Source organism: Amblyomma maculatum, chromosome 1, assembly GCF_055883805.1.
Source record: "Amblyomma maculatum isolate TAMU_Amacu chromosome 1, ASM5588380v1, whole genome shotgun sequence".
NCBI lineage: Eukaryota > Metazoa > Arthropoda > Arachnida > Ixodida > Ixodidae > Amblyomma > Amblyomma maculatum.
Genome location: NC_139344.1, coordinates 14,173,401 through 14,199,744, shown reverse-complemented (window position 1 = coordinate 14,199,744; position 26,344 = coordinate 14,173,401). Strand labels below are relative to the sequence as shown.

At 47.0% G+C, this 26,344-nt stretch overlaps 1 protein-coding gene across 3 annotated transcripts; it reads left to right on the top strand.

Annotated features, from left to right (window-relative positions):
• LOC146201796 (lysosomal phospholipase A and acyltransferase-like) lies at positions 1 to 26,344 on the top strand. Of its 3 annotated transcripts, none has more exons than XM_084587746.1 (6): positions 1 to 303; positions 22,982 to 23,257; positions 23,417 to 23,515; positions 24,132 to 24,359; positions 24,822 to 25,116; positions 25,834 to 26,344. In XM_084587746.1, the coding sequence occupies exons 1-6, from the start codon at positions 207 to 209 to the stop codon at positions 26,054 to 26,056; spliced, it is 1,218 nt and encodes a 405-aa protein (XP_084443872.1). In that variant the 5' UTR covers positions 1 to 206; the 3' UTR covers positions 26,057 to 26,344. The 3 variants fall into 3 exon arrangements, with proteins under 3 accessions (XP_084443872.1, XP_084443871.1, XP_084443873.1); XM_084587745.1 differs by lacking the exon at positions 1 to 303 and adding an exon at positions 3,884 to 4,427; XM_084587747.1 differs by lacking the exon at positions 1 to 303 and adding an exon at positions 14,805 to 14,947.

The following is a 26,344-nucleotide window of genomic DNA, read 5'->3' as shown; positions in this document are numbered from 1 at the left end:
AAATAAGTTACTGCCTCCGCCGTATCGAGAGTAGATGCAAGCATGAAATGGTAACAGGCATACAGCACGTTGGTTGTAGATGGCACTACCCACAGTTCTGAGATGGGCCTGGTGCACAGCACACGCACCACACCAAGAGCTTTGCTTCTTCCAACAGGGCAACACGTTCAGTCGTTCTCGCAGGATTTTCTCCTTGCGTGGAAGGGATGGCCTGCAATTATGTGGCGCTAGTAGGCAGTTGCAGTCCGTGCTGGCCTTGTCACCTTCTTGAGCGAACACATAATCATGGCGTTGTCGGCAAAGGTGAGCAGTCTTTTGTCGTGGCGTATCACTCGCAAAAGCGATCATTTTTCGCACGACGCTCCCTGCCTCTCCATTCATCAGGCACCATTTCTCTGCTTATGCAGCTCTTACACTGATGCCCGTGAAATGCAAAACGACATGCGTATGCGGCCACAAACAGACGCTGACCTGATAAGAACGCAGGAGCAGCTTGTTCGAATGCTCCCCGAACAACTCTCTAATAAGAGAGAAACACCGTAACTGACGACGGAAGACAGTAACAGGCTTGAGTCCAAATGCTTGAACGCTTTTCGAGCTGCTACCGCTTTGAGAACCATTCTACGCCCTAGTGAGAAAGCGAACTAGTCTCGTGAAATCTCGCGCGGTGCCCGGATGTTCACGTTTTGGGGCCCGGATGAAGAGAAATCTAGAGAACCGGTGCCCGGAAGTTGTCATGGCTCTCAGCGTCATTTCGACGTTCCCTCTCAAGTTCACCGTCAACAGGAGCTTAAAACATTTCATGCTTTAAAAAATATAACAAAGTAACTTAATTGTAGCGATCGTAACATAGATGCATTTCCGCAAATAACTGTATTGCACTTATACTAAAAATCGTTTCAATATTTACTATCATTCAGTATCGTACCACCATGGACGATTACACATGTTTCATTTATTAAGACTAACTTTATTATATTTCTTGCATGGAGCCCTTCACTCTACAGTCTCGAGATACCTGTGCGATACCCACTGCGCCGGCCCGCTGTGTTCTTTAGCATCATCAGGTTTTCAACCCGCCTCCAGACAAAATACTACCATGGTCAGTAGTTCGGGCAGGGCATAGGCAGCCGAACACGCAAATGCCTAGAAAGAAGTTGAAAAGAAAGACTTCTTGTAGCAGTCGTTGCCAGACAGATGGCAGTGACATTCTGCAAGTAATGTGAACATGCGTAGCGTCATTGATATTTGCAGTAAACTATCCACCAAAATGAGCATTTAACTCCTTCTTTGGTGAGCGAAACCGTTACTAAGGGCCCTTGAACTCTATTTATTTATTTATTACAAATACCTACAGCGCCCATTGGGCATTATAGTAGGGGGGTTAGTTGCAAACATAAAGCAAGCAGAAATGCGGAAGCGAAAGCATACAATCAGTTCTAAAAACAAAAAAAAAAACGTTTTAACAAAAAGAATGGAAGCACATTCACTGCCAAGTGTAAAAGACGCACCCAACAAAAAATTGTGACTCAGTTTCGCAATAAAGTATACTGCCTGTAATGTAACACAGATTCATATAATGCTCTCGATTGCAAGTGAAACATTGGGCGCAGATACGACCTCATCCGGGAGTAAATTCCAATCTGAAATTGAGCGCGGAAAGAATGAAAGCGACTTTGATATGGCCTGATTTTTTTTTTTTTGGGGGGGGGGGGGGAGGGGATTGTCTCGTGTCTTAGACTGATAATGAGGTTGTCAAGTTAAAATATGTGTTCCTATCAATTCCTGTGTTACCATTGTTAATGTTGTTCAAAATCTTAACCGGAAGATTTTCCTGCGTGCGGAGAGCAGTTTCCAACCTAGTCTTTCCCTGATTTGAGAACCTCTAATTTTGTAGCCGTAGATAGCCGTGACGAATCTTGCAGCTCTTTTTTGAACACGCGCTGTAACTTATCTGCAAGGGTTTTTGTGAAGGGGTCCCAAGCCACACGCGCATATTCTAACACCAGCCTGATATTAGACAGGTACAATGTTTCCTTCAGGGCTCTTGGTGCACACTTGAAATTTCTTTGAAAAAGATGTAAAAGGCCACATGCTTTAGCGCATGTTGTTTGAATGTGATTTGTCCAGTCCAATGTCGCCATTAATGTGACGCCCAGATATTTGACTTCGTCGAGACATTGTACTACAGCATTATTTATAAAGTATGAGGTTAAGTGGAGAAATATGGGAGAGGCCTTCGCCCTGCAATGGGTATAGTCAGGCTGATGATGATGATGATGCAGAGAAGTTTTTCTTTTTGTTCGTGAACTGCACATGATGGCATTTTGCTACATTCAGGTCCATTTTCCGTTTAACACACAAGGAACAGATTTTTTTTTTTTTTTCAAGATCAAACTGCAACACGCTCATATCTTCTGCACATGACACAGTGTTATACACAACACAGTCATCAGCGTATAATCTAACATTCGAAGCAAGGTCTTCAGTTAAATCATTGATATACACGAGGAACAGGAGCAGCCCCAGGATGGATCCTTGAGGCACGCCTGACAAAACTTCAACCGTTTGTGACGTCACACCATTTAGGACCACTTTTTGCTGCCTTTCGTACATGTATTCTTTCACCCAGCCGTAAAGTTAATCAGGAAGACCAATATATGAAAGTTTGTGTAGAAGTAAGTCATGCGGGACTACCTCAAAGCCTTTCTGAAATCAATAAAAACAGCATCTAGCTGTGTACCATTGTTAAAACCATATGCAACGCCATGGATGAATTCTACAAGTCGTGTGCTACAAGATAACCCCGAGCGAAATCCATGCTGGTTCGGGATGAAAAAAACCATGGTCATCAAGGTGCTTAATAAGTCCCGAATACACAACACGTTCCAACGTTTTACAAAAAACATATGTCAAAGATACCGGTCTATAATTGGTTACCAAATCACGAGAGCCACCCTTGAAAATAGGAGTTACATTTGCCATATTCCATTCACTAGGCAGTTGTTGAGAATTTAATTGCTTGCTAAATAAATCAACCAAAAAAGCTGCAATACTTTGGGCGCACCGCTTCAAGACGTGATTTGACACGCCATCTGGACCGTGAGCAGAATGCGGGCTGAGATTGTTCAAGAGCGCCCTAACTCCAGCTTCATTCACAACAATGTCCTCCATTTGAGGTTTCAGGTAGTGGTGTATGACGGTATGCTGTGAGAAGAGAATGAAAATACTCATTGAAGTAATCAGCCTAATATTTGATGACGGAAAGTAAGGGCGAGAGGAGTCGAGGAATCACGTAAAATATGTATATTTGTGTTTATGCTTACAGCTGCACTATCGCATTGATTTGAATCGGGTTGGAACCTCCAATCTCTTAACATTTTTGTTACAGTATAGATATGTACACATTGGTGCACTACCGGATTGCATGTGACTGCGACGGAACCGGCGATCTAAAAAAAAAAAAACAAAAAAAAAAACCCGGTCGATGATCTTTAGTTTCACGGCTTCCTCACGTTGTTTCTTCTGCAGGTGGTGCACGAGTGACAATGTTCACCGGTCGCTTTTGTTGTTACTCAGTGTGAAAAACCAGCTATCACGTGTGCATTTGTAACAGGAAGCGCGAATGAGCCGCGGGCCAGCCGTGTCTCCCCTTCCGAGAAAGTTGCGGTGCATTTCGCGCCCCGTCCGAAGAACTCAGGACGCCTGCGCAACCCCGCGCACAGCGGCCATATGGCGGCAGGCTCGTCGCCAGGCTGCTGGACAGCTGGCTTCTTGACTGTCCCGCCTCGAGAAGGGGCGCGCGCCCATCGACCAATAGGCGCCCTCACTATCGGTGCGTCACTACACGTCACAGGGGCTGCACGTGACGCCGGAATGCGTCGTTGTTCCGCTCCTCCGTGTGTATTTTTTTTTCCTTGCGGTCTTTTTTGTCTCCCTTCCCTTTGCTTCTGGCTTTCGCTGTGTTCTTTTCGCTTTTTATCTCTGGCTTTTCGCTGAAGGGGGGGGCTCTTGAAAAAGAGTCCTCGCGTCTGCCGCCGACTCATACCAGCAGCAACCCCACATCGCGCGCCGCGACAGGCGACCGTGGTCTACTGGCTGCTGCTCCCAAAAGTCGGCCCGCATCCCTCGTCTGTCGGTGATCGCTTGCAGCTTTTTTTGGACCTATCGGCGCTCCTTTCGCCTGCGCTAGCTCATCAGACGTGCTTTTTGAGAGGAGTTTGTCCCGTGTAGTTCTGTTTTCTTGAAAGTTGCCGCTCGATAGCCAAGCATTCGCTGTCGCGCAAACAGAATGTCGCCGGCAGGGAAAGTGGCGCTACTTTCGATTTCCTGTGCGTTCTTCTTCGTCGGAGACTCTGCAGGAGCCACCATCTTCGAAAGGTTGTGGAATAGGATCCTTCCCGTGCGAAGGCATCCGCTGATCCTAGGTACGTGCATTACATCGTCTATTTTTGTGCGGACAATGTTCGGCTGATGCGGAGGATCATGCGGTACGTTCGGCTCAATGAATGGTTGAGGTCGGTCCGTACTACATCGTCTCTCCAATTTTCGCTTGATGAGAGTGCGGCGCTAATTGCAGGGCTTTACGTACCTCATGGAGCGAACACAAGCTCTTGGCTTTCTTATTATGGAACTAGGAGCTTTCATTATATACGTGGATGGCGGCTTCACCTGGCTACTGCTGTGTTTAGGCATCAAAGAAGAAATTAATTATACTAGACTGCTTCATTTCGTTCGGCAGACTCGTCGGGAAAAGCTACACCTGTGACATGCTGCATGCAGTCTAGCTATTTCGAAGGCTCAGCATTTCGCAGTCAAGGCCTCTTTACTTTATGTCCCTACCTGGGAGATGCTGGTCTCTGTTGGTCTAAGAAGTGTTCATTCAGAGACAGACCGCTTTTCTGCCGCTCTCTCTCCTTCCTGCCAACTGTCAAAGCGCTGTGCTAGCGCGCGTAGCGAAAATGCAGCACGTGCTCGCAGGCTGAGCATAAGCCGGGAAGTGAAAAGAAAAGTACAAAAGATCGCGTAACTTTGCTACTGGCCCAGCAGTGAGCTCTAGGCGTTGCGTTGCCCGAGACAAGCTCGGCAAAGCCTTTGAACCCGCACGCTTCGTACCTGCTGTACTGGCGCCAACTTCTTTTTATAGCTAGGGTTTGGAAAATTTCGGTTCTTACGTTTAGAACATTAGGCGGACTCCCCCCGTCATTTTTTAACTTTCCTTCAGGAAACGTGTCTTCTGGAATTTTAGATGATTACAACTGTCCTGCGGATGAATTACCGTTTGCTTGGTTGTTTTTTCGCTGATATATTAACGCGGCAATCTTGCGCAGTCAAGAGTTGCGTGGAGTTTCTCTAGGCCTTTGTCAGAACAGTCGATTTGCCAGCAGTGTCACAGATTGTCGCATTTAGAGCTGTGCTGCGAAAGAAAATATCGAAATTAGAAAAACGTAACTGTGACTGAATTAAGCAACTGAATTGTCGTGCGAGGGTGTCTCGAGAAGTTTGGTGCGAAAAATTCGGTTTTGATGTTCGTGTTGCTCTCTTGGACCGAGCTAAACAGTGGCGCATCACGGGATTAGAGTGCTGGTAGACGAAATGTTAAATGCCACTGAACTTCCGCGATAGTCAGAGCAGGACTTTTCTTTTTCTTCACGCACCTGCCTCATTTTCTATCTTTATACGCCTAGTGGGAAAACCTGCGTAACCAAGCAACCGCATTAATGGCGGGGGATTTTAATGAACAAAAACCCGGAAGGCGGTGGTTGACGAGGAGATGGAGCCTGGTTTGTGGCCGACGTGAAGTAATTCCGTGAGACTCGCTACCTGCGCTACTTGGTTAAAAATAAAACAGCGCGAAACACACAGACGAAAGAATAGAAACACACACCGCAACTACTCGATTCAAAGATCTGCCTGCTGCTCAACCGAGTGCGTGGCTTCCGCGCTCTTGGTTAATTTTTGCTTGTAACCAAGTGCTACTGTTACTGATGGCTAGCTTGCCGCCTCGTATATTTCAACGATACTGACATTTTTAGGTTAAAACCTAACCACAGATCTAAATCGGCACGTCATTCTCTTTTTGCTTCGCGTTAAACGGCACAATTCAGCACCTGCTTATAAAACTCGTGGAAACTTTGTGGATAGGTTGCGACAGTAGTTGCGCGCATCATATTTGGATAAGACGTGACAGAACATGAGCTTCGGCTGGAGAAGCGACAGTTCCCAGTAGCAAACATGGAGCGATATGCCGTAATAATACGTGCTTTCCATCGGAATACATTCGCCTGCTTTCAATGCTTATCTTGTATTCTATATATTTTTACAGTACTGTCTGGACTCTCTTTTTTCCTTTTTTGCTTAAGCTATATTGTTGCCTGAATTGGCTTTTCCAGCGTTTTTTTGCTCGCCGTACAAATGCACGCAGCATATCCTACCTGCACTTGCTCCCTGTCGTTTCGGTCTTTACGAGCCAGGCCAGGAAGCTAAGGATCACCAATCTGGGATCCTCTCCAAGTTCGGAAGCGAAACGTAGCCCTGTGGGATGTCGGAGAGGAAACAACCAGTTAGTGAACCCAAGGATGCTGCATCGAATCTCTGCCGTGTGCGACAGCATTTCGGTGGAGCCAAAAAGCTAAGCGTCCGTGTGCTGTGCGATGTCAGTGCACGTTAAAAACAACCCGGGTGGTGGAAATTACTCCAGAGTCTACGGCGTCCCTCATTGCCCGAGTCACTTCGGGACGTTAAACCAAACGACCAAATGGTTGTTTGGTTTAAATGGTCTAACCCGAAAGCTCAAATTTTCTTATTTTCCCTCTAATGTTGAGAGTAACCTTTGGGATTTTCTGCCTAGAGAAAAATTAGTCATAATCACGAAAAAAGCCGTGCTTACTACGTATCGGTATGCAGTAATCAATATTTGAATGCTCAAACTTTGTTCCCTTTCACATTGCAATATCACACGAGGGTACAGTAGCCGTTGTAAAAGAATATTAGCCGATTCAGTCGGTCGTACAGCGGACGAGAACGGCTGCACGGCTAGTGTAGTTACTTTGTTTAGTTATCTGCGATGTTTGCAACTTTTCACAGGTATAATCTCAAACTCCGGACGCTCAAGGAGAAATGTTGCGAATTACATTTGCACTCACGGCTTTTAACTTGTCTGTGAAAGAGCCACAGGGAGGGGACTTTTTATTCGCGTACCATTTCGAATGTCTGCCAGCATAGCGGCTTGAGAAGTGCTCGTGGTGGTACGTATATTGCGGTGTCACATTTATGTTCGCTTTCTATCGAGTTATTTTTCGTCGAATATTGCCGACTCTCCCCGATAACCTTTCTTACTCAGGCCGCTCCTGGCGTGAGTATTTTTAGCGATCAGCAGGCGTTGCTGTACGATTACCTGCCGTGTGAGTGAGCTGCTATTTCCTCGGGTATTGCGACGGGTCTCAGTCCGTCACGGAGCGCTCTCGTAACATTCTTTGTGAATGTAGAGATGTTCTGAAGAACGAGAGAGAGTTAACTTTGGGCTAAATTTCACTTGGCACGTTTTTTCGGCGCTAAAGATAGTGAAAGCGAATTGGCGCCGAAGGATAGCGCCTCCAGGAGGAGACGAAGTGGGGCGGACGCCACTCTTAAAGCATTGCACAAATCCCCCTCCACGCGCACACATAAATAGCAAAGATTTGGGGACATTAATTAACGGTATGAGGTCAGAGCGTAAATGGCTCTCGTCTGTTGCTCCCCTTGATGATCTTCGCGTACATGCACTCTGCCACTCGCTTAATCAGTAATCCCTTAATTTGTGTCCCTGTTTTTTAGAGACACGCAGTTTTTATAGACCGACACCGTGTTTACAAACAAAGGGCACACTCGCGACGCCACAGCCGACTGGGGGTGAAAAGTAGGGTTAGCACCCATAGCAATACATGGAACCGAAAGATTTCTAAGCAGTTTTCTTATTTCACGGAACACCTATGATGTCTTTATTCGGTGCAGAGTAACCGTGAACATCCTATAATAGATCATGAAAGTTGGAAATCTCATTACCGAGTCGAAGCATTTTTAAAACGCCGCGAAACGTACGGGGGTGCGAGTTGGGAGGGCAAGCCATAAAAACACAAGTAAACACAACTTACCGCAACATTTTTCTCGTTTCGCTGGGCGCCAGAATTGCGGTGGCCGGTCGTTAAACATCGACCATCGGTTTGAAAAAGTATGCTGCGTCATTTCGGAGGCGGTCTACTTTTAAAACGCCCCTAATAACATATATGTTGTGAATCCAGACACCCCCAAAATACTCATATAGGGAATCGCGCAGTTTTGTTTACAGTCTGATATGCATGGGCTGAATTAGCTTGATAATACTGTCGCTCAAGTGATAAATCCTATACAGAATTACATTTAAAAAGCAGTTGTCAAACGCCATACGACAATACGGACCGAACGAGATTCGCGCATTGCAGCAGACCACAGCGTAGCTGGCGATACCCACCGCGGCCGCCTCCAGCTCCGGAGCGTCTGCTAGCGACAGCGCCCGTGGTGCATGGTCGTCTGCAACTGTGCGCGGTCAGTTTATCGTGCTGTGAACGGTCCCGCAAGTCGTCAGACTTGCAGTACTTGCAAGGGAATGTAGCGTGCCATGAAACATGATGTCAGGGCGTGGTACAAGGCATTCACCAAAAAATGGGAAGGTTTCAACGCAGCTGAACCGAGAAAAATGTTGCGGTAAGTTGTGTTTACATGTGTTTTTATGAGTCGCCTTCCCAAATCGCACACTCATACGTTTCGCGATGTTTTAAGGATACTTTGCCTCGGTAATGAGATTTCATACTTTCGCGATCTGTTCTAGGATGTTCATGGTTGCTCTGTGCTAAATAACGACATCATATGTGCCCTGTGAAATTAGAAAACTGCTTAGAAATCTTTCGTTTTCATGTATTCCTGTGGCCGCTAACCCTACTTTTCACCCCCAGTCGGCCCAGCCTAGCGACAGAAGCGCCACCGCATCGTGATTACGTCACAGATCGGTGTTGGTCCATAGGGACTTACTCATTAGCATACAGTAGTAAGCTACCATGTGAAACGCCGTCGGAAATTAATACAAAGCCCCGATTTAACCAAGGCGTATGAACGTGCAAGCGAGTTGCATCTTAAAGGTGCAACTCGAGCTGCCAGCTTTTGTGCCACTCGGCCATGTCGTGATGTCGGACAGCCCATGCTACCTGCCGATTATCGACCATAGGCATGCTCGGCATTTTTCGTTCACAGTGGCGCCGACGCCGGATTGTCTGGGAATCTGGGCATTCAACGCTATCGCGTTAGAATCTTACCAGGAGCAGCTGAATGGGTTGCAGTTTGGACGAGCTTAAAGAGGAAAAATGTACGAAACTTGCAGTTTACGAAAGCCAACTCTTTTCGTGATAGCAATTGCATTGCCGATATAATCGCCGTACAAATAGACGTAGGCGTTCAAGGGATTCCTCAGTGCGCTGCACTGAGCTGGGGCCGGAACGATGGCGCTACGTTTCAAGCGAAGAAACGATTGATTCAAGGGAGAAAAGCAACGCCGCCGAATGTGTAGCTCATGAAGAGTCAATTGCTTGGCAGCATCGTAGGACGCACGATAAAATGTGGACGAAGCTAGGGGAAATCTAAAAAAAAATCGGCAGCGATGACATCATTACGAGTTCCTCTGCGTTGTTCCGGCGCAATTTGGGGAAAAGACTGCTTTTAATCTATGATTACGTAATCATTCTAAATGCTGACGCAAAGCGAGTTCTCGTGCTTTACCTGCAAACTTCGTACTTTCGAATCGCTCTCTCTCTTCCAAAAGAAAAAAAAAAAAAAAGAAAACCTTTAGCTTTCTTAAAACGCCTTCCGTATTTAATGGCGTAAATGCGAAGCCATTTGTCATCAGATTTTATGCTAATTTTATCTTTCGGGCGACGCATTTCGCAGCGCTTAAATTTTGCCTCTTTATATGCTCCGTCCACAACAAATATGCAGCCGTTGCCCTTGACAACTCTTTCTTAATGACAGCTTGTGCGAACCATGCACACCCCTCACCTCTCTGTTTTTCACTGATATCGAGGGGTTAAGATTGTTACTGAACAGGTGACCAACCTGACTAGGCCACCGTTTTCAGCATGACTGCCTTTAGTCGACGGCAACGCAAGGTAGATGGACAACGCGCTACCAAGATATCAGACTCGGTCGAGTCGTTGCGATTTAGCATTCTCCGCAATGCAATGCTCGTCAGAGTATAATGACGAACTACTTTACCTACTGGTACAACTGAACTAAGCATTTGGCGGTGAGTTCTAATTTTCCCTGTTCGTGTACACGGCGGCATGCGAAGCCCCGAGAGGAGTTCCGGCACGCGCCGCGTCTGGAACGCTATATCTTGTATGGTACGTGTTTTCGCGTGCCTTTTTCCACGATGGACGGCATGGGAACTCGATCTCGAATAGGGAGGCGTTCATTCTGCGGAAGCATTCGCCCGAGGTCTCGACTTTCGCAAACAGCGTAGTTTTCCTTTCTCTCGTTTGCGGCAACCGAATACGCTCGTTCTTTGCCCTGACGCAAACGTTAGTCCGACAGCTTTTTTTTTTTTTTTTTTTCGTGGATGTTTGCAGGAAAAACGCAGACCATTAGTGTTTCGCTATGTATTGGACGTATTTCATTTCATTTCATTTATTTTTTCCCTTAAAGGCCCGAGGGCATTACATAAGGGGGGAGCAAACTCAATATACAATGCGAACAAGAACAGGAAAACATTAAAATAACAAGAAAAGAAAAGAAAACAGAAACAAGAGACGTATATTCCATCAAGGCTGATTGCGTAAAGTAGATTTTCTTTTTATTTTTTCTAACGGATTAAATAGCTCACGCAATAATAAAAAAAAAAAAAAAAAAGCTTTCACGTGACAGCGGTGTACACCCACCCAATTTTTTAACGGCATCACGCGAGCGTCGACCGTTCGCTTGATCAGTGCCCTATGACGGAACGAATCGGCAAACTTGCCGAGAGTTGCCGCATGCGCGCCGAGACCAGGCCACGGTTAGTCGCGGTGCATGGCTGTCATTTGCTAGGCCGTTCCTGAGCTGTGCGCAGCCCCTTACCTTTTCCCTTGATCGTAATAATGCTGGCATACGGCCCCGATATTCAGGAGAAGCAATGTGCCACCCAGCTGCAACCAGTGTAATCAGTGTTTCTCGAATGAACCATCGATCGACTTTTCGTTTGCTTTTGTATTGTAGGCAGTTTGCGCATATGGCTGTGGCCTACGATTTTGATAAGCGTGGAACGCAAATAGTGAGATTTGTTTAAGGGATGCTTACACTGCTATTATCAGCAATCATTCTTACCCTCTTTGCTGTGTTAGCGACTGGAATGCCAGGTAGTGCGGTTAGCGAACAAAAGGGTCGAGGGCTGCGCGCAACTCCTGGAACAGCTTAGCAGACGACCGTCACCGTGACCTGGTCTTCGTGCACATGCGGCAACTCTCAGCGAGTTTTCCGGTTCGTTCCTTCATAGGGTGCTGATCAAGCGAACGGTCGACGCTCGCGTGATGCCTTTAAAAAATTGTGCACTTCAGCATCCGGAGGCATAAATCAGAGAACAAAATCTGCTTTCCTCGAGAGCGCTCTCCCAGATGGGGTTTTGCATGTGCAATGGCCTTCAAACCAGTCCACCATCTGGGCACGTGGTACACGTGGTAGCTTTCTCAACTTTCTTTGTTTGATAAGGTGATCTACATCTTCCGAATCGGCACTTTTGTTTTCCTCTCTTCAGCCAAAACTTGGTAACTTAAACAATTGGTAATGAGGTGCGATTTTGGGGAGGAGGGAAAATACTACGCAATAAGCCACACTATACTCAAGAGCTGGTTTCATTCGGCAAGGACGCCGTGTTTTTTCTTTGTTGCATTGAGCTGGAACACCTGATATATCAGATGCCGGTAAAGTCTTGCAGAGCCCAATCCAGGCATATTACCGACTTTAGTGGACATTAACCTGAGCCAAGTGTCCAAAGCTTTGACTTGGCTGAAAGCGTGGATTTCTGCGATTACCACATAGAGAAAAGTAGGTAAGATGGAGGAGAGTGAGGGTACTTCAGTGGTCGACCAGTTTAAGTTTGCACTATACTGATCGTTACGGCAGCTTGGAAACATATTGTCACCGGTTCTTTCGCTACCCGGACGGAAGTCCAGTCCAGAAGTACAGGGTCAAGGACGGGGTTGGGGCGCTGAGGCGCAAGGCAGAGAAAAGGCGCTTGACCAGGCAAAGCAGCGGCGGCCGAGAACCACGCGCACTCCGCACGAACGTCTTCTTCACACTCGACACGGTTAGCATGGGTGACAATATCAGCTATCGGTTTCCGGAATTACGACTGCGAGAACGAAGGCTATTCTGATAGTGGAGCGGCCTTGATAGATGCTCGAAGGATCGATAAAGCAGTGGGCCTGGATATCATTGTGACAGCTCTGAAGTTCGCAGCGGTCACCTTCCAGCAGTAATGGGAAATCTAGCCATATACGAGTTCATTTTTGAACAGCCAAAAAAGAAACTCTAGGCTCGTGAAAGATCGGAGCTAGATATATGCGCAACACAGTAGTTCGTGATCTCTTGCTGCGCGAATGGACGGACTGCATCAGCCGTTCCCTTTGCCAATGGAGCGCCCTTCCGTCGTCGGCTTAGCACGCCACGCTTATCACTTGCTGAGATGGGCCCCGTTATTTTGGTCAGGCGCTGCTGACTGGACATGGGGCGTGGGCAGCTTCAAAACACTTCATTTCGAAGCTGTTGCCGCTCAATGGCGAAGCTTCGCACGGCTGCCGACCCAAGCGCAGGGCTTCAGTATCGCGAGAATTCGCAGACATGAGCATCACCTACATCCTCCGGAGACTACGCTCACGTGCACAACGCCGCTCTCTCCAGCTTTGTGGACGAGGCAAACAGCTCTGTGCTTATATGCGATGACCAGTCAGAACGCTTAGTAAATTTGAGAGCGAAGGCGCGGATTTGGGAGGTAAATGGTGCTGAATTCGAATCGGTCCAACAACCCTTTTGGTTCATCGGGCGCGGTAAGAACCACCTTTTTATGGTCTTTTGAAGCAAGATGCCAGTATAGCTAAGCTGCCGCTGTTGGGCTCCGTGCAACCGGTCAGTTTGTAAATGGTGGTTTGGAAGTGATCTTTAAAAAATTATTAGAATAGTGCGTGTCAGATGCAGTCATCGAACTCCCTCGTTGTTGCGACTATCTCGGGTGTAATTGATGCGCAAGAGCTCCATTGTCACTGTATACTTGCAACAGACGTGTATCGGCATACAGACGCTGTGGTCAGTCACCCAGGCAGTATGTTCATAACGTTCAGCTTTCACGTTGGGTCCACAAGCTGTAGGATTCCGAAGCTTGAGCTTTCAATCGCACGTTTTTCTCACAATTCCCTAGCTGAGTTGGGTCGCGTCCCTCCACAGTGTAGCAAAATCCTGATTTCAGCTGTTATGCAGGGATTATTCTTGTTCGATGATATGGTCCCGTAGTGGCAACAGTGTCGTTGGCGAGAAATGAGGCTTGAAATTCACTGGAATAAACTTTATCGGGCTGACTTGCGCCCGCAAAGAAAGACGACAAAGCGATAAAGCCTCGTCTCGCGACAACGAGCATGAACAAGGTCGTTCCATGTGTTACAATCACAGTGATAATGTCACGCGCCCGCGACTGTTGAAAAAGGCAAATAAAACTTTATGGTTCGCGGCAATATTACGCAGTGCAGTTCGATAACATGCCGTGCTAAATGGCCTAGTCCTACGGCTGGAGGGGGACTGAAAGGGGTTTGAGTAATTGGCATATTGACTGTATGCGACTATTCACAAAGCAAATAACAGCAAAATGTTCGGCTCCTGTTATCTTGATCTTGGTCACTTTCCCCCGGAGCCGGCATTTGGCGAGACCTGGTCACCAACTTTAGGATTTCTCCACTGCAATGCCCGAACAATCGAACTGACTTTGTCAGCGAACCCTGCTTTATACCGCTTTTGGTCCTGCTGGTCTCAGAGTAAACACGAGGAGATAAATTGTTGCCTTGCACTGACGCTACTCTGAAAAGCCTGCGAATATCGCTGCACTGACTGACGTCACGGTAGAAATACAAAGTCCCGATTTGTTATCGCAGAAAGCAAACATGATCGTTTTTCTTTCTTTTTTTTTTTTCGAAGCCTTTACGGAGAACGGCGTTTACAGAAAAAATGGGGAGCTGACAGTTATCGGACTATCCAACAACCTTCGTATCAATGGAGGTCGCCTCTCGCCGTAGCGCAATCGGAATCTGCTATCGTTTTGCTTTGCTGCAAGCGGCTCCATTGATTGAAACCGCGAACGATTCGTCATACATCTCGCGTTCGCGTGTGACTCATTGCAAGGCGTACGCAGGTGGGTACAGCGAAGCTGCCGCGTTTTGAGCATTGCAGTACCCAACAGGGAATGAATTTCAAACAAAGTTGCTTTTGCGTTTTTTCGATGGGGGCGTCGTGAAGTAGTTTGCGTTCCCCTTTCCCCGCACAAGAGCGGAAGTATGGACAAACAACCGTTCGTTGGCCTCCTCCCGACGACAGGGTTACCTGCCTTCTCAATCAACCCGTTTTCTCTCTCTCTCTCTCCCGCTTACTTCGCACAAAGCTCTCGCAAGTGCGGCGGTAAATAAGTTGGCGGACATTATTTTGTAAGGCGCTTTCCTTGCTTCCTTTATACGGCGCGTCACATGGTTCCGGTGCTCTGCTCGGAGAGCACACGCACCTCTTACGTCGTGTCCTGTTTGCTTTTGGAGCCGTCCGCGGCAGGCCTGACAGCGCGACGTTCGCTGTAGAATTACGAGGAAGGCGGAAACGCAGCAGCAGGATCTGCAGGAGAAGCGGCTTATCTGCAGTTTGGACCCATCCGACAGCGGAGGTGCGCCGTTATCGCTTATTTGTAAGCGTCATAGATTTGGTTCGCTATTTTTTTTTTTCTGTCCCATACTGGGGGGGGGGGGGGGGGGGGGGGGGGGGGAGGGTGATCCAAACACGGGAACAATGCCAGCACTATGAGAGAACGGGGCAAGAAAAAACGTCGCTCGACGCGTCCCCGTTCCCAGTGGGCGTCGCCAGCTCTGTCGCCTTTGTTCAGTAAACGTATACTATCCATAAGAGCTCGCTATTTTCGCTTCTTATATGACGTATGGCTTCGATTCCGACCACTGCGACCACTGTTCGGTACGGGGTGAAGTGGCGGAAGCGAAACGCTTGTGCTTTGGATGACGGTCGCTGAGCTCGGTCCAGAGCCCTTGATTACAGTGCGCCTCACGGCTTTTCCCATCGTTTTAAGACGTCAAAAATCACGAGTCTGGTCAGAGGTATTGTAGTACCGACAATTCTTTGGTTCGCCCCGCCGTGGTGGAGCAGTGGTTAGGGTGCTTATCTACTAGAGAGATTCAGCTTGCCGGAGACGCACTGGCGTAGACTTACCGGTTTCCCGGGCCCTTCTGCGCACGTGCATTGTCAGGGGTGAGTGCAATCGCGGCCACTGCGCCTGCTTGGGAGGGGTACGGTAAGCATCAGTACGTCTCCGGTAAGCTAAATCGCTCTACTGTGCCCAAGGATGCGGGGTCGAATACCGACTGTGGCAGCCGCTTTTCGGTGGAGGCGAAAAGCTAGGCGCCCATGTGCTATGAGATATGCCAGTGCACGTTAAGGAACCCCAGATGGTCGAAATTTCCGGAGCCCTCCACTACGGTATCTCTCATAGCCCGAGTTTCTTTGGGACGTTAAACCTGACAAAAAATTGTTGGTGTTTAAGAATGGCTTGAACCTAGTGATAGAGCGGAAGCGGTGAGGTTGCAGCGAATTTTTCTGCGGATATCTGGATTTAATGTGCTGCCGTCACAACGTTCGAACGAATCTTCTGTCCTAGCAACTCGCTGTTGTCATTTGCCTCTACTAACTACCAACTACTGAGTTATCTTCCTTCTTCTTTCTCTTCTTTTTTCCTCCTCCAACTCCTGGCCCAGCTCTCGGTCTACACCACGTGAGTTTCTAAGCAATGGTCATGCTTGAAAACATAGCGCAGTGTAGCTTTCCCTACCAAAAAACAAACAAACAAACAAACAAACAAACAAACAAACAAAAACGAACAGTTTGTTTCGAAGCCCTCTTCGGCATTATAGAACTTAAGTCTGTTGTAATTCGACTGTGAACACCTTCTCTAATGGATGTTTCAAAGAACTTGAAAAAAAAAGTTTAATGGGCATTGGGCATATACTTTCACACAGAACTGTCAGCTGGGCCAAAGTACAATAATCTGTGCAGTTTCATTGGTTAAAATTCCGTTTTGGTAATTCACTTCTTAATTAGCAGCCCTGTGATTTGGCCCAATGGGCAATTCGTCCCTGCAAAGGTTTATATCAGTTTTTTTTTTTATCAAGACAAAACCACTTTGCCATTTTATTTCCGTGACATACAGCTTCATATCGCAGTCTACAAACAATGAATCACGTGAAACATCTTACACAGTTCAAAACATTTGTGCTAGAAAATAAAAACACCCGACACAATATACCGGCGTGTCCTCGCCCTAGTGAAGCCAACGAACACCTATTGAGTCTCTTAATTGCCCTAAACTGCTGGTTAATAAAATTTAGAGAACTAGCAGTAATGCTAAGACTAATTGGATAACTGTTTAATCATTGGCTTAAGGAACAATGTGTCGATGCAAAAGCTGTAGATTGTTTTGAAAAGCAGCGGACGCTTGCACGAGGCTATCGTTTACTATAGTTTTTCTTTTACCCCCTTTCAAGATAACACGCACAATAATAATAATAATAATAATAATAATAATAATAATAATAATAATAATAATAATAATAATAATAATAATAATAATAATAATAATAATAATAATAATAATAATGATGATGATGATGATGATAAAGCTTCCACGTGGCAACGATGCTGCTTCAGGGTTTCAAGACATGTCGCTCGCCTAACGAAAAACCGTTCTTCTTTGGCGTGTCCTACCTGGGAGGGTTTTGCATCTGCGCTGGGCGAGAGATGCGCCAGCAGCTGGTCACGTAATGGCCTTCTTTGAATGCCAGTAAACGAAGCGGCGCAAATGTCTTGAAACAAATATTGAGAGCAGCTATTTTTCAAGACTGCCTGTAGCGTTGTTCCTCCAGCCAATAGTTCAAAAACTGACTGACTGATTAAAGTTTGGAGAACAAAAAAATGCCGCACACTAGGCCACACGACTCTCAACAGGCTTCGAATGGCTTAACTGTGCTGGGCCATTTCCGTCTTTTTTAAAACCGTGTCAAATTAAACTGAGACACCTGAACATTTTTAAGTGAATAATTCGCTTAACTGGGTTGACACAATTATAAGGGAATACTTCGAGTAAGTGGGTTATCTTGAATAATTACGGAATATATAAAATACGTAACTTAACTAATATTTTGGAGTGCGGTTACTTCAGTGGAAGAACAGATTTCTTGCAAGTCATCTTTCTGGCGACCTAGTTGGTACATGATATAAGTGATTGGCGCTTAAAATGCAAACACACGAAAGTACACCCTATACTTTCCTGTGTTCTTTTAAGCGCACATAACTTATCTGACTCGGCCCTTGACATCAATTTGTTTAGGCAACTGTTTATTGTTGGGAGAGTGCGGTAACTTAAATTACTTTACGCATATCTTCCTGTGCAACATGCATTGTTTAATGGAAAGTTGTCAACGTAAATTATGGCTACGCTTATTACCCGCCTGTAATGCATCGCCGCAGTAGTTCAGCTCGTTGGGGTGCCGGACTGGCGGAGCCCAAGACGAGGGTTCGATGCCGGCCGCTTTTGAATGAATGCGAAGCGCAAGGCACCCGTGTGCTGGGCGTTGTGTGAGACGATCTGGCCGAAATTTCCGAAGCCCTCCACTATGGCCTCTCATAGCCTTTTTTTTTTTTTCAAATGTAGTTCGCTGTAACCATTCGCCAGATCATGAAAGCAAACTATAGACCTTTTTAAAACTGGCCAAAGGACGCTGCCATATTCGAGACTGGGCTGTGCTCTTAATACAGGAAAAAGCTTAGGAATCTCCCCCCCCCCCCCCCCCCCCCCCCCCCCCCCCCCCCCCCCCCCGCCTGCTTCACAGCCCAGACAAACCGGTTTCTCCCAGGGTCGTGAAAATGTCTATACATAAGGAACGTTATGGCGAATGTATCTTTTTGTACCAATGCCGCTTATTTTTTTATATTCTCTTTTTGTAGATATTTTTGTATCTTCATATCATCTGAGAATACATATCGTCTGTGAATACAAACTGTGTTCTAGATCCGGCCACCATTTCTATGTTGTTTAACACGAGTACCAACGCAACATGCCTCCCTGAAGCACGGACGACAATATATTTAGTTTCAGATTGGCAATGAACAAACCGTATTGAAGGGTGTATTGCACTAGATCGTATTATCTATATTAAGCAGTTTTGTCGGAGGAAAGAGTTGTGGTCCGCATAAATCGTGCATTTTGTACTGCATGAATGGCAGCAATGTAATTACTCGTGTAATCGTTCAATATCCTGGACAACCCTTGATGTAGGGAATATTACAGAGCACGCTTCGATGAGCACTCTTCTCGCGATTTCCGTACGTATACGTAGTACACTAAAGCAGAGGCCACATATGCTATCACATGCCGCTAGTGCGCTTGCATATGAACCAAAGAAATTTGAAATTTTCACGCGTATTCATTAGAGAAGGAACAACGCCACAGCGTGCGTCGCGCCGGTACCTGCATGGGTATCGTGGAATAGAAACCGTTCACATGAACCTACTGAAAACGTCGTGCTGAAAGATCATATTTGGGTGACATCCGTGATTTACCACGATTGCAGTAAGATGTGAATTTTTCAGACTGTTTGGGCTTATATAGTCAAAGGTGATGGTCATTTCAGTAAATATACCTACAACTTCATATCTGTATTTATTTGCACGTATTCCCTGTCAGAGCCAGCCAGCTTCGTTCATCATAATCTGCGTAAGCCATACCAACTATGCAGATGCAGTTTGTTTTCACACCAAGGTTCGGCCCGCCCCGGTGGTGCATTGGTTATAGGGTGCTCGACTGCTGAGCTCGAGGACGTGGGTACGATCCCGATCGCCGCGAGTCGCGACCGCTTTTCTATACGCAGCCAGAATGGAAGGCGCCCGTGTTCTGCGCGATGTCAGCGCGCGTTAGGTGGTCGAAATTACCGGAGCCTTCCACTGCGGCGCCCCTCATAGCTGACGTTACTTTCGAATGTTAAACCCCGTATAAAATGCAAAGCAAGAGTGAAGGCGCCGAAGAATGAGCTTTTCAAAACCCCCTAAAACTACGAGGATTGAGGAGGTGGTTCTTAAGACTTTCGTGATCATTTTCGGAGATGAGTTTGACTTTCGCTAATTGCGTACAATGACGAAAAATGCCAGGGCACAGACATGGTTGAAACACGTATGACAAAATGTGGGCTATGACTCCCAATACGAGGTTATTAGAGTGCGAGTTCTATGGCGCCGCTCAGTGCAGGGAGCTCATACCAGGCCCGTTCCCGGAGTGGCGCCACACTCGCGATCCATTAATTTTGGCAGCGGTCGTGAACTTCGGGCTAGCTTATCTCGACGGCGCCACATTTGACGACCGCAACTGCGTGCATGGTGGCGTTAATTGAGAACGGCGCCCGCTTGAGCAACGTGACTAATGCCGGGCTGACGTCGGCGGGCATGTCTCGTGACCTCTTGCCGGTCGACGCTCTGTCGCGCACATGTCGGCATTGACGCCTCCAGACGGACCAGTTTCTGGAACGTCCTTCGTTATACGGCCGCGAGAGGATGCTGTCTGCGCACAGGAACCTCCCCTGCTGCGAGACGCTGCATGTGGTTGAGGGACGTGCATCCAGTTTGAATTCAACGCCACGTGTCTCCGCTTTAGGTCTTTGTTGCCGAAAGGCCGCTGAGGCTGGTTTCGCCGAACAGCGCTTCGCCGGAAGCCATCCATTTTTTTTTTTTTTTTTGCACTCGTACGGGTGCGATAAGCACTTGCTATGCTGCTTTCGGAAAGCGCATACTCACAAGGCTTCGAGATACTGTTCGGCTCTTGGCTATCTTCACGCAAGGCTACTTCACGAAGCTACTAATTTGGAACGATAGCGCGTGTTGTGCTCCATGTAAAACCAATTTAATCTTCTTTCTTCATTATAGATTGCGGTTTAGGGTATCTATTGCTTTAAAGGCAGGTGACAAAGACCAGCCCCTATATGAGCCCTTGGGGAAAGAAAAATAATTGAGGCTTTTGTTATTCTCTTAACTAAGGAAAGGTGCCATAAATTGGGTGAAGTTCGTTTCTTCGCAGACATAGTACATCTATTCCTGCAGAGTGTACTGCACTCGGTTGATAATCACCGAACTCCTTCTAGCCAAAGAAATGAAAAAAAAAAAAAAAAAAAAATGTTCTAATCCGTGCTACACCTAGATTAATCCAATGCCCGTATTGCTCCTGCTCTCGTGCATACGCAAGGAACACAAAGGCTATCCTAAAGAAACCTTTGTGAGCTTTTTTCATTACGCCACTCGTAAACATCCACGTCGCAACTGCGATGACGTAACATGTGCGATACAGAATCATCGCCTGTTATAAGCTTTGTTTTTCTTTTATTATTATTATTATTTTTTTTTTTTTTTTTTTTTTTTTACGTTTCAGTGGGGTTATATAGGTCTGGCGAATGCAAGCACCGAGGGCGCTGTAGCGTAAACATGGGCATATTTTCATGAGCGCGGCCAACCAGACGCGCAGCAGCAATGACTCCCGAGAACAAACCCGGCCGGTGCAAGCACGCGTGAGTGCCGACAAGACCGCTCGCCAAGATTACTAACACGTGCTCGAGTGCAAGAGAACTCGTCATAAGGACTCATAATAGTCAGTGTGCTCGACTCTCGGTCCGAAATGTCTGCTGACATGGGGTTACGTCAACGAGATAATTGAAGCGGGGTGCGCACATATTGCTCTCATCAAAGCGAACCCTGGGTGTTGCGACAATCCAGAGCCCTAGCCGTTTTGGTCGCGCTGCGACCTTATAGATCAGGTGACGGTTGCCGCCTTCAAGTTACGTTCTCGCACATCCGTCCCGACCTTGGTCGGTTCTCGCTCAAGGCGCTTGATTCTGACGCTGACGTTCGCGTCACATGACGCTGTTTGTGCTCGCTCGCGGTAGTTGAGAGGTCGGCTTGAGTTTGGTGGGCTGGGCACACTTTAAATACGGCTGACGTGGGTGCCAATGGCTCTCTTTGCCGATCAAAATTGGCATATACACGCGTAGTCGTTTTGCTGCAACATCATTATAATCGGGGGGGGGGGGGGGGGGATTTTTGCCGTCAGTAACATAATCCTAAGGACTGGAAGCAGAGATGTGCCTCATTTATTACTTGTAATTAATTTTTTAATCAACTGATTACTTTTCCAAACAATAACGTTTCGGGTAATTGAATGTTTTTCTGTCATTGATTAAATTTTTTAATCAATTGATTAATTTTCCAAGCAGTAACATTTCGGGTAATTGAATTTCTTTTTTTCTGTGATTGATTACCGGTAATCAATGACTTGTTTGTTAAAAAAAGACTACAGTGGTGAAGCGTACACGGTGGTACGATTGCGCGAAAATGTTCTCTGTCACGACAGCAGTGCACGATAGCAGGGCATGTTGAGCTCCCCGCGCTCTTCCTTTTTGATGTAGCTTGCGTCAAATGGGTGCAGAGTGAAGGACAATGTCAGGAACTCCACCAGCTTTTGGCCTAAGAATTGAACCGGCCTAGCTATGGTTCCACACCAGACGCCGCATGTGATGTTCCCAAGAAAACATCTACCGGCGATGTTTTAAGCTTTTCAGTGGTGTTACCTGCAATGCCCTTTCATAATCAATAATCCGTGCTACATCTGTAATGTGTACAAGACTGGCAGGAATTGACCATCTTCATCTCGTCCGCAAATACTTATGAAAAATAACATCAAACTTTGTGTAAAGATGTCACCAACTATAAATGCTATCGAATTGTCAACCTGTAATGTAATTAGGTGTCCCTGTGAATTTTTCATTGCAAGCTTATACATCAATCACTAATACATGGCAGGTGCCTCCTTCTGCTGTGTTGTGCTGGTCAGTAGTAACTAACCTTTCTTTAAAGTGCTTTTAACTCTTTCTTTTGAAGAGATTGCGATATTTCATCGTAACTAGATAATTAACGTATCCATCGCCGCTTGACCGTTAGTTTTGTTAATTACTTGTAAAAAAAAATACAATCCCCTGCATGTGACTATTGCGTCGCCATTCTTGCTTCGAGCGAGAGAAACTCGAGCAATCATTGCAATAAACGTGCGCTAGCGCTGACACTGATTGATTTTAGTTGAATGCACTCATCCATATGACAAAATTTACCCACTCTCTCGTAGAGCGGTTGAGGCGTTTTTTTTTTTTTTTCACTTAAACTTAAAAACTTCAAAATGCCGCCGATGGTGCCCGGTATTGCGCCTAATGATCTTACGAATGCTAGTGCATTAATAAAGCCCTCCGCATTTGTGCCTTGCTGCTGCTGTCCAGGCCCGTATCGGTTTCTGTCGCGATTTCCATTGCGATTTTTCAGCAGAAGCAATTTACCCACATATGTGGTCAAGGTACAAATTTGCCGGCTAAGGTGCTATGCCTTAGCGTACGTGTAGGTGCCGAAAATTTTTCATGTGGTGAACACTGCTGAAATGACCTGTGCGACTACTGCACATGAGTGACTGTGTTGCCTTCATTGTACAATACCCCATTAGGACCCGCCCTTATGTTTTACGCTTTGAACCATTCGTTTCGCCCTGTGCACCCGATAACTCCTTCCGAAGTTTGCCACAGTACAGGTGCCTCCAATTTTCATCTGCGTTTGCGCGCAGTGCCTGGCGACGGAGGGAGCCAGCTGGAGGCCAAGCTCAACAAGACTGAGACGGTGCACTACTTTTGCGAGCGGAGGACTGCCGACTATTTCGACCTCTGGGTCAACCTCGAGCTCATGGTTCCCTATGTGCTCGACTGCTGGGTGGACAACATGAGGCTGGTGTACGACAACAAGACCAGGACCACCAGGTCTCCGGACGGCGTGCATGTGCGAGTGCCCGGCTTTGGCAACACGTCCACCGTCGAGTGGCTGGACCCGAGCCAGGTCTCCCCGAGTGAGTGCACGCGCGCTTCTGGCGTTTGTCAACTGCAACTTGTGATCGACGAGCGTTTACTGCTTTCGTTTCTACAGCCATCCGAATTGAGCACCTGAGACCCTTGTGTGCAATTTCTCGATAGGGGTCTTTATGATATGCTATGTCGTTTTCTTGCAGCGGCGTACTTCACCAGGATCGTGGAGGAGCTGTTGGCCTATGGATACCAACGTGGCGTCGACATTCGCGGGGCTCCTTACGACTTCAGAAAAGCACCGAGTGTGTACATTTCCGTGTATTTGGACGAATGCTTGGGATATGTAGCTTGCAGTATAAAGTGTCTGGCGAGTCATTTGAAGACTTGCCATTATGAAACTGGATCGATCGTGTCTTCGGTCGTAAGGTCTGTTAGTCGAAAGCTTGTGCGACAGTAGCTACCGATAACCAAACCGCTTGCTCTTAATGTAAAGAAACGCAAGTTGGGACGAATCATATGCGGCCAGTTCATTTGTTCCAATCTGGAAGTGCTGCTCTGTACGAATGTACAAAGCACCTTTTTCTCTTCAGATAAGCTGCCGATGAAAGTTACGGTTCAATGGCCTCGTAGAACTATTCAATTTATGACATCAAATGATAGCGAGCACCTTAACAATAATAGTAAAGCTATATGCGATAAAGTAAGATGCTGGATATTGTTGCTGGCTGCAGTAAAATTTGGTTCTGTATTTGAAAACTAATATTCTTAGTGCTGGTCGTACATTTCCATTCATAAGTAAAATAGGGGGGACACACTCAAGCTCAGGCTTCAATATATGATGCGATAGCGGCCTGTGGTCCTCTGTATAACAGCGCCGCAGCCGTCTGCGACTTTATCTTGCTTCTGGCCATGCTGCAGATGAGCTGGGTGACTATTTCGTGCGCCTGCATGATCTCATCGAGGAGACGTACTCGACCAATGACGACCAGAGCGTCATCCTGGTGTGCCACAGCATGGGCTGCCCGAACCTGCGCTACTTCTTCAGCCGCCAGCCGCAGGCGTGGAAGGACAAGCATATCCGTGCCCTTGTTACGCTGGGCGGCGCTTGGGGTGGTGCCGTGAAAGCACTGAAGGCGTACGCTTCAGGTGAGCTGCGCGAAGGCTTTTGACCGGACTCCCTCTGGCAGCCTGGGGAAGCGTCCTTAAACTGCATGTGGTGGCTGAGTGCTGCGATAGGAGCATTGACTGCAAACTGAAGTGTTACCAGAGTACCACACTCTTTCGCTACGCGCTTCGCTATAGCTAGAGAACAGCTTAGTTATACTGACCAGTGGTTTGAAACTGTGCATGTGGAGGGGAAAGTTGGACGTGTCATTTTTTTTTTGTGTGTGTGTGTGCTTGTGAGATCAGGCTTTTGTTGCTAGAAGTCGCTGGAATGCGCCCGGATGGCCGTTGTTGCATCCTGGAGATTTATCCACCATAGTACACAAGGGGCGTATGCCAGCCGCAATCGCTTCTACGGTACTCTGCGTCCAACCTAATTATGCCGTTTTCACGTGGGGATCGGTAATGGCACAAAAATAAACAAACATCACGTTTTCCGCGCAGGGGAAAACCTTGGCGTTGTGGTGATAAACCCGCTGTCTGTGCGACCAGAGCAGCGCTCCACTCCCAGTCTGGCGTACATGCTTCCCAACAAGCTCTTCTGGAACGAGTCTGAGATACTCGTGAAGACTCTGAACCGGAGCTACGGCCTGGCTGACTACAAAGCATTCTTCGATGACATCGGCTTCCCTGATGGCTACGAGATGTACAAGGACACCCGACCGTACATGCTTGATAATACGGCGCCAGGAGTAGAAATCCACTGCCTGCACGGCCGCAATGTCAGCACAATAGAGAGGTAAGCTCCCCAACTTATAACGACGCAAGTTATGCTTAATTTCGGTGTTGGAATTGGGCACTGAAAATGAGTACGAAAGGAGGCACAAAAAAGTATGTGCCTCTGTGCATATCTGGACTGTATACTTCCTGCAGCTCCTGGTGTTTCCAGCTTGAAAGAAAGAGAAGGGGTGCGAAAAGTCGGTTCTGCAGGTATCTGCCAGGTGTTAGTGCATTCCGGAGAAATCGTATCAATTTCATAATCGTTGAATGTTTTAATGCTTACGTACTCATTAATTTATTTAATCCGCCGGGTTGAATAAGAGGTTAGGGCGCTCGACTACTAAACCTAAAGACTAACCACGGCAGTTTTTCAATAGAGAAGAAAAGCAAGGCGCCCGTGTACAGTGCGATGTCGGTCCCCGACATCGCACTGTACACGGGCGAATTTCCGAAGTTTTGCTTCTGGACGTTGAGCTTTAGTCGTTTTGGGAAGTTAAGCCACTCAAGCCAAACCAATTTACTGCTGTGCATGGTCGTAATCTGCCCAACGATTTGACAGTCGAAGCAATTTCTCATTTACTGGGCACTTATCCCTCTTCAATCTGTGTTTATTGTCAACTGTGTTCACTAAGCAGGCGAAATGTACTCCCGGCTTCCAAACATAGCTCAGTTTGAAGATGTTCTTTACTTTCCGTATAATAGCCGAGTAATGACGACGCGCTATGTCTTTCCGCAGGATTGAATACCACAAGCCCGGCTTCCCAGACATCCAGCCGCAGGTGGTGTTTGGCGACGGTGACGGCACCGTCAACCTGCGCAGCTTGCGCGGCTGTCTGCGCTTCCAGTTCGGCCAGAACCAGCGCGTATACGAGAAGACACTCGACAACGTAGAACATATGAGCATCCTCTACGACCAAGCCGCCATCGACTACATCAAGGCGCTCGCTTTGGCCCAGTGACACTCGTCTTCGGAGTGCTCTCACGACCCGCCATTAGGACTAAAGCGGTGTTGTGCGTTGACCTTTTTACATTGCTGGTCGCGTCGCTTGCAATCTCTTGGGCGATTACCGCTGAGACCAGTTAAGGCAACCATAACATGCCTTCAACGCCTGTTAACATTTACGCCACGTGATTAGGCCATGCTTCTGAAGCGGCCGCCAGACTCAACGTACGTGTTTGTTCTCAGCTTTGCCTGAGCAGTCGTTCTGAGGAGTCTTTAAAGGCTGGAGCAGCATCACTGTTTGAAA

What these genes read in the sequence shown, in the direction of transcription:
- LOC146201796 (XM_084587745.1), top strand. Translation starts at nt 4,292, where the DNA reads ATGTCGCCGGCAGGGAAAGTGGCGCTACTTTCGATTTCCTGTGCGTTC. An exon ending in CCCGAGCCAGGTCTCCCCGA is followed by an intron (nt 23,258 to 23,416) that starts GTGAGTGCACGC and finishes GTTTTCTTGCAG; the next exon opens with CGGCGTACTTCACCAGGATC. An exon ending in CGACTTCAGAAAAGCACCGA is followed by an intron (nt 23,516 to 24,131) that starts GTGTGTACATTT and finishes GCCATGCTGCAG; the next exon opens with ATGAGCTGGGTGACTATTTC.